Source organism: Dicentrarchus labrax, unplaced genomic scaffold (genome assembly GCF_905237075.1).
Source record: "Dicentrarchus labrax unplaced genomic scaffold, dlabrax2021, whole genome shotgun sequence".
Classification (NCBI taxonomy): domain Eukaryota; kingdom Metazoa; phylum Chordata; class Actinopteri; family Moronidae; genus Dicentrarchus; species Dicentrarchus labrax.
Window position 1 is genome coordinate 17988148 of NW_026136713.1, and position 13868 is coordinate 18002015.

A 13868-nucleotide genomic window follows, 5' to 3' on the forward strand; every position below is an offset into this window, starting at 1 on the left:
GCGTTTCCACCAATGCATTCAGTGTGGTCTCGGCTTTCCTTGAGATTAATTCCAGGAACCAGAATCCTGGGATTTCCCATCCTGAATCTCTCCGTCTTCGCTGCAGCAGGGATGTCAGACTCTCAGGAAATTGAATAAATCAGTCACATAAATCTACATGTTCTCCCTTTTTTCCATTCAAGAAACAAGTTTGTTACAATTTAGCTTCTCGATGCTGCAACAGCGATAACAAAAGATGTAATATGTGCTGATTTTTTTTTTACAACAAACTTGACCAAAAAAAATGCTTAAAAATCAAAGAAATGTAAAACACATCTAGTCTGGTAAAACTGGGTCAAACCAATTAAACAAGTTAAGTCTAGCCTTCAGCTACCAGAAAGTGGAGAAGGCAGTGACGCAGAGGTTTGATTGAGCAATACAGTACAGACTGATGTTCACAGTGAAGAATTCTTATATTATATATAATGTAATAATATACAATTAAATTATAATAATATAATAATGAGTTTTACATTCTGGGTGTATAAATCCAGGAATTCATGTATGTTAAATAAATACACAGCATGTAGTATACAGGTGTAAAATATCAGGATCTGGACTATATAGAGGCCATTAAATACAGAAAGGCTGTATGACATTACAGAGGCATCACCTCCATAAGAAAATATTTGAAGACGTCATTTTTTATTTGTTATTTTCCTCAACTATGTAGCATGTAGTAACTATGTATGAAAACATGAATGAAACATGAGATAGTTGGATACGGTTAGCGATGACAACTCAGGCCCTGGATGTTCATGTGTGAGGGGGGAGTGGCTTTAGAGGTCGTCTCTTGCTAGTTTCTCCAGCGTTAGAAACCTGCTTCTCATAGCTTTAATGCAATACTTTTACCATCAGACAGCAATGCTATTATGTGTCATGCAATCAAGTCTCTAGCTGAACTTCTGTCTCTCATTTGATGCTGAGGAGATTGTGTATAGTGGCTTTTTTGCAGCTTCCTGTGACTGAAAACACCGCCGATGAGAGTGAACCAAAACAAAGTTCTAGGCTGTAAAACCAAAACAATGAGCTGAAAGATGCTAAAAAACTGTGTAGGAATGTACGATATATATCAGGCTGTTATTTGTTTTTTTTTTTAGGTAATGTTTGGTATAGATATTTGGTTATAACAGAGCTATGGAATATTAAATCATCCATCTTTGCTTATGCCCTATTACTCTTTCTTATCCCAGGTGTATAAAAGAAAGAGGTTATGAATTCTTTTTAAGATACAAAAATGTAAAATTATTATGATATCTTATCAGTATCGGCCATGAGAAGCAGGTAATTATTGGTTTCCCTATCGGCTGATCTGTGCACTATTAGTTGAACTGCGGGGTAATAATTATCTGTAGTTCTGTCGCCACCAGCGACCCCTTCTCACGTAGTCATTTGACCCATTATTATTAGTCACAGCACACCCAATCCTGGCATGTTGCTTTGCTTTTTAAGTTAGAAAATGAACTCTGCTCTGAGTCGTTCGTGAAGGAATCTAAATACGCCCCTGTGGAGGGAGATTTATGACCCCAATGTCAGTATATGAAACACCTGGTTCCTCACTCGTTTTAGCTCCCAAAAATCAACAGGGGGAGTTTTTCAAAACACAGCTATCCAATGTCTCTGACTGCGTATGTGTATGAATTTCTCAATGCTGACACGTCAAAACAGATCCAAGAGCATGGCTCAATTCTTCACGATATGTGTAATGAAATGTGAGTGTGTGTGTATATATATGTGTATATGCACATATCAATCATACAGCTTTCTGTTTATAGAGCCAAGAGGAATGTCGGTCAGTTTCCCTTCGAAGAAAAAAAAAGAAGTGGATGTTGGTATTTCCTGAGGCAGCCCACTGAAAACGAGAGAGGGGGGAGAGAGAGAGCGAGAGAGATTGACACCAACTGGAAGACAAAGTGGAGGTCTCTCCTATCAATAATTATTATTGTTTGTGTATCTGCGTGAAGTAGTGGATTTATTTTTACAGCTTTTAACTTCATGTGCAGAGCTATCTGAATTCCAGTAAAAGTGCAGCCAATAGGAGGATGTTTCTGATTGCTTGATATACAGTCGGTTCGTCATGTGACTTAAATAACCATAAAAAACATTACAATCATCTTTTAAAATAGTTTTTAGTGAATACGCACACGCACGCACGCACGCACGCACGCACGCACGCACGCACGCACACACACACACACACACACACACACACACACACACACACACACACACACACACACACACACACACACACACACACACACACACACACACACACACACAGGTGTTTCTAACTCTGCTCAGGTTGATGTTGGGCGGAGCTGTGAGTCACGTGAGCTCACTAAACTCATTGATACAAATAAAGCTGTAAGTGGTGTCATCCTCACTCTTGTTAGCTTTGCAACAAAACTTCTGGAGTCGTGGAGATGTCAATTACCGGCCACACGTACACAGTCCTGAGAAGAGGACTGATTAAATAACCTTTGTGGATGGACCACGGAAATTTTGGCAAAGCAAAGCATCAGTGATGGCTGAATTCCATTTAGCTGCTTCAGTTTAAGGTCCTAGAGCCGGTTTCACAAAGATATTTTAGACAGTTTTTTAGTGTTAGGCAACTCTTAATTTTGCTATTTTATTAGCCTAATTCAGGTTCACAAAAACAAAAGACTTACTTTAAACCTAAACCGCCTCATTTTCAGTGCGTGGTACAGCTCGGCTCGACTCTCTTGGAACCGTTATTTATTGATTTTCCATTGTGGCTATAACCTGTAACCTCCTATGTTTGTGTTGCATTGACGATGATGTCTCGCAACTTCATCGCTATGGCGATCAGCTAAGAATCCCGCCTACATCGAGGGGGGTGTACTGTCTGGAATCTCTCTCGGAAATCACAATGGCAAAAAAAGCGGGAAAGAGCCGATAATTTGTGGTGTCTGTAACACTGTGGAGTGAATAATGAGAAAGGAAAGAGTTTTTAGAGAGCACAGTAATCAGTATCAGGAGAAAGGCGCCTTCGCACTGCTACAGATTTTATGTTAATGGGTGTTCTTTGTATTGCTACACTCTGCACACAGGATTTTCACAATAAAATGTCCTTGTGACTGTTGAATTCTTCCAGAAGGCAAATGTTTTCTGAGCAGGGTGATGTGGTTGCTGTGATGTTTTGGGTACCTCTTATTTATATTATTAATGAATCACATGATTTAATATGTGTTTAGAGTACAGGTTTTTGCCTGGCCATGGTGTGGTTTTAGGCAGAGCTCTCCGACAACCTGGCTCTGCCAATGCAGGACTACTTTTGTTTCACACAGTGCTTATGTCTGTCTTACCATGACTTATAATTGATGTGCTATGTACAAAGACATCTGAGACAACCTCAGATAAGATGATTGGGGAATAAAGCTTGGTATTTTGGAAAATAGTGTTTCGTTTTGCTGGATTTTTTTTTGCCCACAGATACTAAAACAACCTCCACCGACTGAATTCCCCCCAGTTGGATTTCTGGACTTGTGGTCGACCGAGAGGCCCTGCTTTCCTTCCTTCTCCTCATTCTTCTTTATTCTTTCCATCCCCTTCCTCATCTCCATCACTTCTTTTCTTTCTGCTGGCTGGAGTTCCTCTAACCCACCCCTGCAGTGCAACGCCTTTTCCCTCTCCTCTGTTTTGTGGTTTCTCTCTGTCTCCTATTCTCTCCATTACAACATGCACAGGCTGATCCAGATCTCTCTCTGTACAGAGGAGAAGGAGGAGGGAGGAGGAGGAGGGGAGTCGCTGTAGCTCTCTGAATTCCACCTCACATCTGGAAACCATCTTCTCTCTCTCTCTCTTCTCTCTCCATTTGCCAATCTCTCGCCCCCTTTTTCTCTCTCGCTTTATGTTGTAATGTAAATAGCCCTGTAATCATACTCCTGCCCTGAGCCTGCCGCCCTGGGTGGTGTGTGTGTGTGTGTGTGTGTGTGTGTGTGTGTGTGTGTGTGTGTGTGTGTGTGTGTGTGTGTTGTGTGTGAGATCTTAGACAGAACACACTCCTCCAACAAGCTAAGAACTCTTCTTCTTTCTCTCCATCTCAGGTCCCAGCTGAGGTTTATGGGGCGATAAAAACAAAACAGCCGTCTTCAACTCTACGCACCTATTCTGAGTGTGTGTGTGTGTGTGTGTGCTGAAGCAACAGGAGGGACACAAGGATTCAAAGGGTTTAACTGAATGACGACAACCTAATAACCTGAAAGTGAAGCTTTTATAGAGTGTCAGCACACGAATGATGCATCTCGTCGGTCCAGTGGTGGATGGTCAGTGAGTTTGTGATCAGGTCTGAGTGTTTTAGAACAGATGTGCTTTCTTGTTTACCTGCAGACGGAGAATTTGTTTCTCAAGGGTAAGTTCTGATCTGACAAGTTAATAAACAAGAGTATGTTAACTTAGTTTAAAACGCTGCAGGAACAAACAGAATATGAAACACAAAAGACAGAAACACATTACCAAATATGAATCGTGGTATCAAGGCGCAAAGACTTCAGTTTCACTTTTACAAAGAAAAGGAAATGGGCATTGTTTTGCACAGTTTCTACCTCTAAAAAAGAATTCTATAATTTAATAAAGAAACTATATTTTTAAGTAAAAGGAATCTTTTTCAGTCATAACTCGTCTTCAATCTGATGTCTGCGCTCATGAGGCTGATAAATATCTTCAGACACATCTGCAGGCAGCCTTGTCAGTGTGGCTGCTGTGGTACAATGTTAGTACTCTCGTGAGTTTTGAGAGGGTGGAGAAAAAGTTAATTTTGAGCCCTGTACTATAACTTTCCTGCATCCAGCTGCACACATAATGCCTGAATTTCCTATAAAATAGAACAGAATTGTCCATAGTTTTTCTTGGTTTTGATATCAGCATTATATATTGGCAGTCCTGTTCTCTAAGTAGCCAATTAGCCATTTAAAATCAGTACAGTACCACTACTTTTCTGTATTTAACTGTATTTTGTATCATACACACTGCAGAGGGACACAATAGTTGAAAGGATGAGGAACACACAAACTCTTCTCTCCCCCCAGGGTGATGTCTGTGGGCAGCGAACGCTGCTGATTATCTCTGTTAAGAAACAGGCTACTGCTGCCTATTCTGACCACAGATGAAGCAAATAAGAAGACTACAAAGATGCTCGCAAACACACTCCATTTATGTAAAATAAAGTAACAATACCTTATCAGCCTAAATCATCATCTGGGGCTGCAATTTTCTTCCCCACACACAGGAAATCAAACAAACTATCTACAAGAATCTTCACTCACTGTCTAAAAACTCCTCCATCATCTTTATCCTCAACACACACTAAAGGTACAGTCGCATTACACTTAGGTCTTATGAGTATTTATAGTCTGTAATTTCGCTGTAATAGGAGGTAATGGACAAAGTCGGGCGGCAGGCTCGCAGGTCAGAGGTCAACTCCGACAGAGCGGCCATAGAAACACTGATGCACTAAGAGGTTAATTATTCCAGCACGTTTCACCATCATGTTTACACTGATCGCTCGGATCAATATCCATTTATTCTCTATATCGGACATGTGATGAATGTAGTTAAACAGAGGACTAATGTGACCGTACCTTTAGAGGGAGAAATGTACTTTTTCTCTTCACTTAGGTTTCTGGGCTGTGACTAACTACATCTACAAGCTGTCCTAATTAATGTCAGCTTGTTATTAAAGGGGCACTACAATGATTTTGTGTTGCACTTCCATAGTTGGGAGACTCACAAGGGACAGATTATTTAAAGATGTTATGGCAGTTTTCCTTCCCAATACCTGAATTTTGCTTATCGGCTAATACTGAGTACTGATTTGATACGTGTGTGTACCTTTAAAGGCAGTATAGGAGAAACTTCCAATACTATTTAATAAAATATCACAAATCTGTGCAGCTGAGGCTCCTACATTTCCCATAATGCAACCAACAACATCCTTTTCTTTGATGCTGCCTGGTAAACATCCTCCAGAGCCACACAAGACATTATACAACTTCGCTCCCAGGTTGAGTAGTACTATGACAACTACTCTGACTGCCATGTGTAAAACTGGTGCAGCATCCCTTTAATAAAAGCAGGAAATGGTCTAAGACTCATAGTCTCAAAGTCGGCTGTCACTCAGTCGGCAACACAATGCGCGAAATAAACCACAAACAAATACACAGCGAGCAGGACGCAGCGACAGCCGCACGTCCAATGATCTAATTATGTATCAGTGAATTATCATGATAGGATTTCCTCACAGAGAGGTAAACAGGACGTCTCTGTAAAAGGGTTTGTTCAATGACCCGGTGACAGATGACCTGATCAGCCCTCTAATCAGGAAAGCTGACAGTTGACAGGCCACACACACACACACACACAAGCATATTTATCAAGCTCCTCAGTCAGATTACCTGCGCTGATGCCCTTAAACTCACGTATCCTCGTCCAGGGTGATAATGCTAACTCGATTTACCGCAAAAGTCTAGTCTAACATCATTGTCTGCTTCATTGTCGTTTAAAGGCGCACCACAGTCGGACATTTCTCTACAGGGTGTCCACATGAGGATCAGATCATCAAGAGCCCAGATCAATAGAGCCATTCATCCTCTCACGCTGACAGACAACACGAGCCTATTCTGAATCAGTCTGTGTTCAGGATTACAGAGGTTCCCACACAGTGAAAGATAACTGTTTAATCTGGACCGTCCTTGACCTGCCTCCACCAAACACTGAGCTCATACACACACGGTCACACTGAGAGAGAGAGAGAGAGAGTGTGTGTTTGTATGATGTCACAGTGTTACAGTATCATGAAAACAGCGGAATATGACTTTAAATCTATTCTAACAGGAAAAGAAATAGGGTAAATCTGCATGAGAGCTGGTAAACAGTCGAGCTTTTTACCGTAAATTGTGAGGAAATGTGTGTAAGCAGTGAACTCCTACGGGAGAACATAACACATTAAGAACAGCTGTGGATTATAACCAGGGTCCCACTGACAGATCAGACAATTTAAGACAGTTCAACCCAAACCTACTTGCACATATTTCAACCAGAAACACATCGTAATGACCCAAACTCATACAGAATAAATGAGAATAACCTCTAATCTGACCTAAATCAGTTATGTTGGCATTGGATAATGTAGTGAAAAACTCTTGTTTGTATGTGAGTAGACTTCATTATTTTGCTGGCAAAGGTTTGTTCTAATTAGCCACAACACAATTTACAGTTCAGCCAACGTTTTACACTGATTGAACACAGATTATTTATGGGAAGTGAATAAATATAATCATATATCATAGCACAAATTGCAGTTCTCAGTGGGAATATAACAGCCATGGTCTAAATAAAACCTTTAAAAACTCAGAATTACACTTCCAAGAACTCCTCAGAGTAATCACAGCCCACCTACATCAGCCTCAGTGCTGCCAGTAAAACCCTGATCCCATACACTCAACAACTTCAGCCGATGCACAAACAAAAAAGCAAAGCACTGCAGGACACCGTATGGACCAACAGATCGATCAAACATCATAATCCCCCGCAGTCCAGTAAACTACCAACTCCAGCTGAAGTTGTTGTGTGAGCCAGCTGAAGTCCAGCTGATAAACACTTACTGTGTCTGCTGTATCTCAAACGGCCTCAGAGTGAAGTCATCCCTCAGAGACTGAAACCAAGACATCAGCGCTGTTAGTGGACTAATGATTGGATTATTTGTCTCAGTCGTGCCCTGGCGTCCTCTGCTCTACGGCGCTGCGTTCAGGGGCAGCTCGGAATGTAGGAGGCACTAAGAAAAATGAAGGAAAACTTACAGATCATTAAAGCATCTGTAGCCTGCACAAAAATCCTTATTTTTAGTCACTGTTTAGCTTTAGGCTTATTACTCAGCATGGGTTCATGAAAGCATAAAATTATAAATATAAATATTATCCCTAAACTAACTTTCTGTTGGACAGAGTGAGTATTGTGTTTCGTCTTTTTTGGCATCTGATAGTCCAAAATAATGTCTTAACAAGAAAGTTGTATGAGTGAGGTGCTGCTTCTCTTGTGGCTCTGAATTAATTAAATGTTAATCGTTAAATTGTTTTGCATTTGCCATGATTCACTAAAATAAAGTTTGGGATTTTTTTTTGTAAATTATACTTATTCAAATACATAAACATACACATAAAGAACATAAATAAATAGATACCATGGGCAAAAGAAAATACATATAAAATACATATTCGACTGTCAGATAAAAACCTGAAAACAAACCCTAACTACATCATTTGGTCATAAAACAACATCTGTGTGGCTATTAAAGTAAAAAATAAATTGATTTTATAATCCATTAATCCCCTTCAAATTCTCTTTAAGAACCCACTGACACTTCGAAAAGTTTAAATGTTTAATTATTGACTTTTTAAAATCATTTTAAATATAGGCTATGTGCTCCCTATATTATGTTTTATTAATCAGAACATTAAGAAGTTGTAGCTTCTTAACACTAAAATGTTTAATATAATAATTATTAAATTAGATTATCATTTTATTCCCTCACAGGTTTGGGCGCTGTTAATTAGTTTACATTACTCCGAGGAACACCTGAAGGCACCTTCAATACAAAGCGGAGCACCGCCCAAACTGACTTCAGATGAGATAAGAAAATGATGTCCGTTTTCATATTAACAAACAATTTAATCCTGTATCAGGTCCGAACATCTGAGGAAGTGTAAAAAAAAAAACAATGCTGTACTTGCACAGTTCATATATAACATAAAAACTGTTAAAAAAAAGCAGCTCGATCTCAGTTCATGTGTTTGTCAGACTGTGCAGGAGGAGTGTATGTGCATGTGTGTGTGTGTGTGTGTGTGTGTGTGTGTAGCTGTGACCTCTGGCGTTGTGGCTATCAATCCAACTAAACATGGTACTTCAGCACCAAAGCTATGTAAGCGGACTCAGGTTAAATATAGTTTGGTTGGAAATGATAGCCTTGTGTTTACACAACATGCAAAAACTATAGCAGCTAACATACTGTTTGCTCTCTTCCTGTAAGGGGGGGACACACAGCAGAACCCCCCCCAGTATACTCTAAAGACTGGAGTTGTGTTTTTTGCATAAAGAAAGTTGCACAGTAGAAAACAAAGTTGGACCCTTTTAGGATGAACGCTGCCATCTAGTGGGCACATACTGCATCACATTGCTGAAGATATAAACCTTTAAATGATACACTGATGAGAAAGTTCCTCATTATAAATACATCTGCATCTGGATTGATGACAAACTTACTTTTAAAACCAATTTAAATCACAAATTAAGGCTGCAGCGTAGATTTTTGAATAGGAACAGGTGCTTTCTCTCTGCACTGGATTATGGTGATATTATTTATAGACTTCTCTCATCTTAAACATGTGGATGATGTGTATCACTCAGCTCTTTATTTATGATTTACAACCAATATGTCACCTGTCATTGAGTCAGAAGGTGGACTGGCCTTCCCTCTCTGTCAGATGAGATCAGAACTTTTATCTATTTGCCTGTAAAGGCAGGGATTAATGATCTTGGAGAGACAGATAGTGCACAGTGAAGCTACACACTGATATTGGTTTGAGGTTTTATTGATTTTATATAATAAGCTTGTATTTCTTTTATTCTGTTTCAAGGATATTTTATTTTATTTATTTAGAATTTGTCACACTGCTGTTTTTATGAATGTGTATTAATATATATATAAATTATTGTAATGTATTGTTCTCAGATCTCAATGTGACTTCCTGATTAAACAAAGTATAGAAATATTTAAACTAACTGAACACCTTTCGCGTCTGTATTAGACAATCTGGGAATGAAACAATGATTCCTTTACTCAGGTGATTATAGACTAATGAAAACATACCTATGAATATTATATTCTGCCAATAGATCCTCCTAAATGTTGCACACTGGACCCTTAAGTCACGTATCCTTTACTTTTACTTCACAAACATGAGATGTGATTAAAATCTGGCACTTCAGGACAAAAGTAAAGTAACTAAAGTGTCTACTTAAGACTTAACTGTCTCACATTCATAAAAAGTGACAACATTAACAGGCTGAGTAAAAAAAACAACAAGTTTAATTCAAGAAGCAGCATTCAGAAACAGAGAAAACGTATGAAAAACATTAAAACATTAAAATATCCATTGGTTATATTCTCTCCTATTCTTGAAATGAAAGCAGGAATAATATGAAATGCGATTATAAAAATGTATCCAAATACGTATAAAACCTGATTATTAATCAGCTGAAGTGTAAAACACTCCAATAATTAAATAATTACTATTTTTATGGAACATTACAAACTTGAGTTGAGGGAAAATGACACTGGGAGAAAACATCCGTAGCTAATCTGTACACCTTGAAATCAGCCAGACACAGTTTGGACAGGAATCTACCAACGGGGGGGAATCATTTACAGCCTCCCTGCCTCCTTGAACTTGCCAAGCAGTCCGTCGTCTGCCCTCAGGGGGAAGTACAGCGTGCGGGTTTTGTAGTATTTGGGGTCGGACTGGAGGTTTTGGATGACGTCTGCGAGGAGGTGGGCCCGCTCCACGCCGCAGCCCGGCGCCTCGTAGCCCAGCTTGGTGAAGTGGACGTGGAGGTGGTAGTAGGACGGCTGGTAGTGCAGGTAGACTCTCAGTTTACTGGCTGGAAGGTCGTAGCGCTGCAGGATGGCCTCCTGAGTCACAATGAAACAGGCATCGTTATTGAATTGATTGAAGACGACGATTACAACACTCAAAGTTATGTTAATGACAGAAGAGCACATTTTCTGCTCTTATTTTGTAACCTCACCTTCCCTTTCTGGAAGATGTTCTGCAGCAGCGGTAGATGCTCTGACGTCAGGTCTCGGAGACTCCTGATGTCTCGCAGATGTGTGATGGCGATCAGGTATAAATCGTCAACCTGAAAGAAGAAGAGAGATATTGTGTAACTGTAAAGTCGAGTGGCCTCAGGATCTTAAAGTATGGCTCACACCAACCCTGTTCTATCTGATAGTCTTTTTTAAGAAATCATTTTCCAGGACCTTTCAAGGACATTGTAGGCTTTGTATTGACGCATTCAACCCCAGTTTTATTTCTCCTTCTTAAGTTTATATTGGACACTCTTAGTGCGCTTTCATGCCGTGCTTGGCTGTTTTCCTCTGACATTAATTCAACCACAGCCTATAAATAACAGTTCAAATAGAGCAGAATTTATTTGATTTGGCAGAAAATTCCTCTTCTTACCTATTAAGCCTATTAAAGGAAGAAGTAGAAAGGGATTGTTGCAAGTACAATTAACATTGTGTATGCATGTATCAACCACAACAACATGTAACTCATTAATGGGCTTAAGAAGGAACCCTGACTAGTTAACTTTACCTCCCATCCACACTGCCTGCATGAGCAATGTTTGATAACTATCTCGCTGCCAGCTCTATCTTTCTACACTGAGTTTGATAAATACAATAAAAGCCTTGTTAACAAATGAAGGAATTCTGGCCACCACATAGAGTTTTAACAGTGTTAATTAATCTGAAACAGAAAGAGGCCGGTGGAAAGAAGCTGTCTCTTAATGCACAGAAGACAAATGTCATCAGTGACATGATTATAATATATGTTAATATCCTAATCATGCATGTGCACAACTTTTCAGCAGTCCCTAACAGCATGTATAAAGTCTAAAGTCGTGTTTTTGTATGTTTGATGATCAACAAGAACACATTCAGCTTCGGCTGAGGTCAATATTCTGGTTTCTCACCTGTTTCTGGTCCCATTTGAAATCTGGGAGGAGGACAAAGCCAACCTTTGGGTCTGGATCTTCATAAACGATCCTGTCGGCCTCTGCCTTCTTCTCCAGGATGTTGTGTACCCACTGGGAGGGGGGGTTGAAAGTGATGTTAAGTTCATCCACAGATAATGTTGTACATTCACAAGTACACATTATGATGCAGACGAGCAAATTAAGGCTGACCTTCACGCTGAAACTCTGCTTCTCAATGTAGGGCCGAGTGATGGACTGATAATCCTCCTCCGTCTCCTCCACCAGGAAACTCTCCTGACGCTGGTATTTCTTTACATGCTTCTCTGTAGCTGGACACACCACTGTGGTCTTGATCTCTGTGAAACAGAAACACACTGCTCTTTAGCTGGCCAAAGTGGCTGCTGGATTTAGCTTTTTCCTTGACAGTACCATTGAGATGGGGGGGCGCCTGTAACCGGTATGTGCTGTAGATGTCGTTCCTCATCTCCAGCCTCAGCGTGGAGCCGCTGAAAAGCTCAGCCAGGGTGTCCTCTCTGATGGGAGTCTTCTCCAGGATGACCACAGCCTCCTGATCGGCGAGCTGGTGGGGACACGTTCAAGAGTTTTATCAGGGTTTCAGCAGGTTTCAACAGGTTACATTAAGACCATTATGAATACAATTTAAGACCTATTTCTTGTAGATACTGGCAGAAAAAAGGACCAAAGATATAAAGGATTTGTTTTATAGTTGTTACAGCATTAGCAATCCATTATATTTATTTATTTTAACCAAAAACATATTTAAAAAGAGACTGAAATATGCAGCTTTATACAGTGTCAACTAAATTAATCCAACACCTGTTAAAACCACATTTAACACATTTTAAGGCCTAAAATTCAATGATTGGATTTTAGACCTTTTAAAACCTCACAGACCTCATCGTCTGCATGTGATAATCATTAGCAGAAAATAAACAATAAACACACAACAGTCCTTTTATAAGCATGTGGGTTAGTTGTCAGGGTGTCACTCATTTCTATCACACACACAACAAAGCACTATTACGCCGACTCTTATTTTGAAACATCACACCGGAAGTAAACATTACATTCTTCCTCCCGAAAACTACTCGCTCCACTTTGAATGAATATAACAACAGAAAAAAACCTTTCCCTCTACTGATAATGGCTCCCAACTCCATCACCACAGCCACAGTTAGTTAAACACCGTCTAACAGCGGAGTGAAGTCCGTTAGTTACCCACAACAACCGTTACCTTCCCGCGGAGGAAGATGTTTTTCTCCCGCGCAGAATCACTCAGGACGTTGGTCGTTTTAAAGTCACACAGAATACTTTGAGATTCGGGCTCCTTTCCGACCTCCCCGCCGCCGTTTTCACCGTCAGACTTCGTCCTCTTGACTCTCTGAGACAATTCATCCGCACCAACACTGTCGGCCTCCCGTTTGGTCGTTGTGTCCGCCATGTTTTCTTGTTGCTGCCTTTACGGTCACAGATCGGCTGTGGTTAAGATGAGAACTCAAAACCTCAAAATCCACTCAGCAAACGTGGAGCTGCAGCCTCAAGAGGGCCATCCTCTTGTTTGCCTTGTAGTAAACCGTCAGAGGAAAACATTATAATTGCAACAACAATCTTATTTTGGTTCAATAGAAAGATATAGATAGGCCTCTCTGATAATTGATCATATATTTATCTGTTATTATAAGATAAGATAATTGATCATATATTTATCTGTTATTATAAGATAAGATAAGATAATTGATCATATATTTTTCTGTTATTATAAGATAAGATAAGATAAGATAAGATAAGATGTACCTTTATTGATCCCCGTAGGAGAAATTCAAATTAGACACAGCAGTTTAAGGGAATGTAGTGCAAGAGTACAGAAGTGGAAGTACAATAAGATATCATGAAATAAGAATATTACAAAATATAATATAAGACTTGTAGTATAAAATTTAGTGTAGGTTAGTGCATATTATAAGTTAGTAATCAATTAATCACACAAAGGTTTGGACATTATGTTGTAAGCACTATGGTTTGTTCACACAGAT

General features: G+C 39.7%; 2 protein-coding genes across 3 annotated transcripts in view; both read right to left on the reverse strand.

The window, feature by feature from the left end:
• The window catches only part of zgc:66433 (uncharacterized protein LOC321250 homolog), a 52179-nt gene extending 44376 nt beyond the window's left edge, over window positions 1-7803 (reverse strand). For both annotated transcript variants that reach the window (XM_051419062.1, XM_051419061.1), the window contains exon 1: window positions 7665-7803. In XM_051419062.1, coding sequence (XP_051275022.1) covers window positions 7665-7729 — 65 coding nt within the window. In that variant the 5' untranslated portion in view covers window positions 7730-7803. The remainder of the gene's footprint in view (window positions 1-7664) is intronic.
• A 2319-nt stretch (window positions 7804-10122) lies between these two features.
• Window positions 10123-13318, reverse strand: dcps (decapping enzyme, scavenger). The gene is made up of 6 exons (XM_051419098.1): window positions 13070-13318; window positions 12244-12394; window positions 12025-12170; window positions 11812-11925; window positions 10864-10974; window positions 10123-10747 (listed from the first exon to the last, which is right to left on the reverse strand). Exons 1-6 carry the CDS (start codon window positions 13274-13276, stop codon window positions 10481-10483), a joined length of 996 nt encoding a protein of 331 aa, XP_051275058.1. The 5' UTR covers window positions 13277-13318; the 3' UTR covers window positions 10123-10480.
• Between the last annotated feature and the right edge of the window lie 550 nt (window positions 13319-13868).

Excerpts from the sequence above, each read along its gene's own strand:
- dcps (XM_051419098.1), bottom strand. The coding sequence starts at position 13,276 with ATGGCGGACACAACGACCAAACGGGAGGCCGACAGTGTTGGTGCGGAT. Across the intron at positions 12,395-13,069 it reads ACATCTTCCTCCGCGGGAAG|CTCGCCGATCAGGAGGCTGT; the intron begins GTAACGGTTGTT and ends TGTCCCCACCAG. Across the intron at positions 12,171-12,243 it reads GGCGCCCCCCCATCTCAATG|AGATCAAGACCACAGTGGTG; the intron begins GTACTGTCAAGG and ends TCTGTTTCACAG.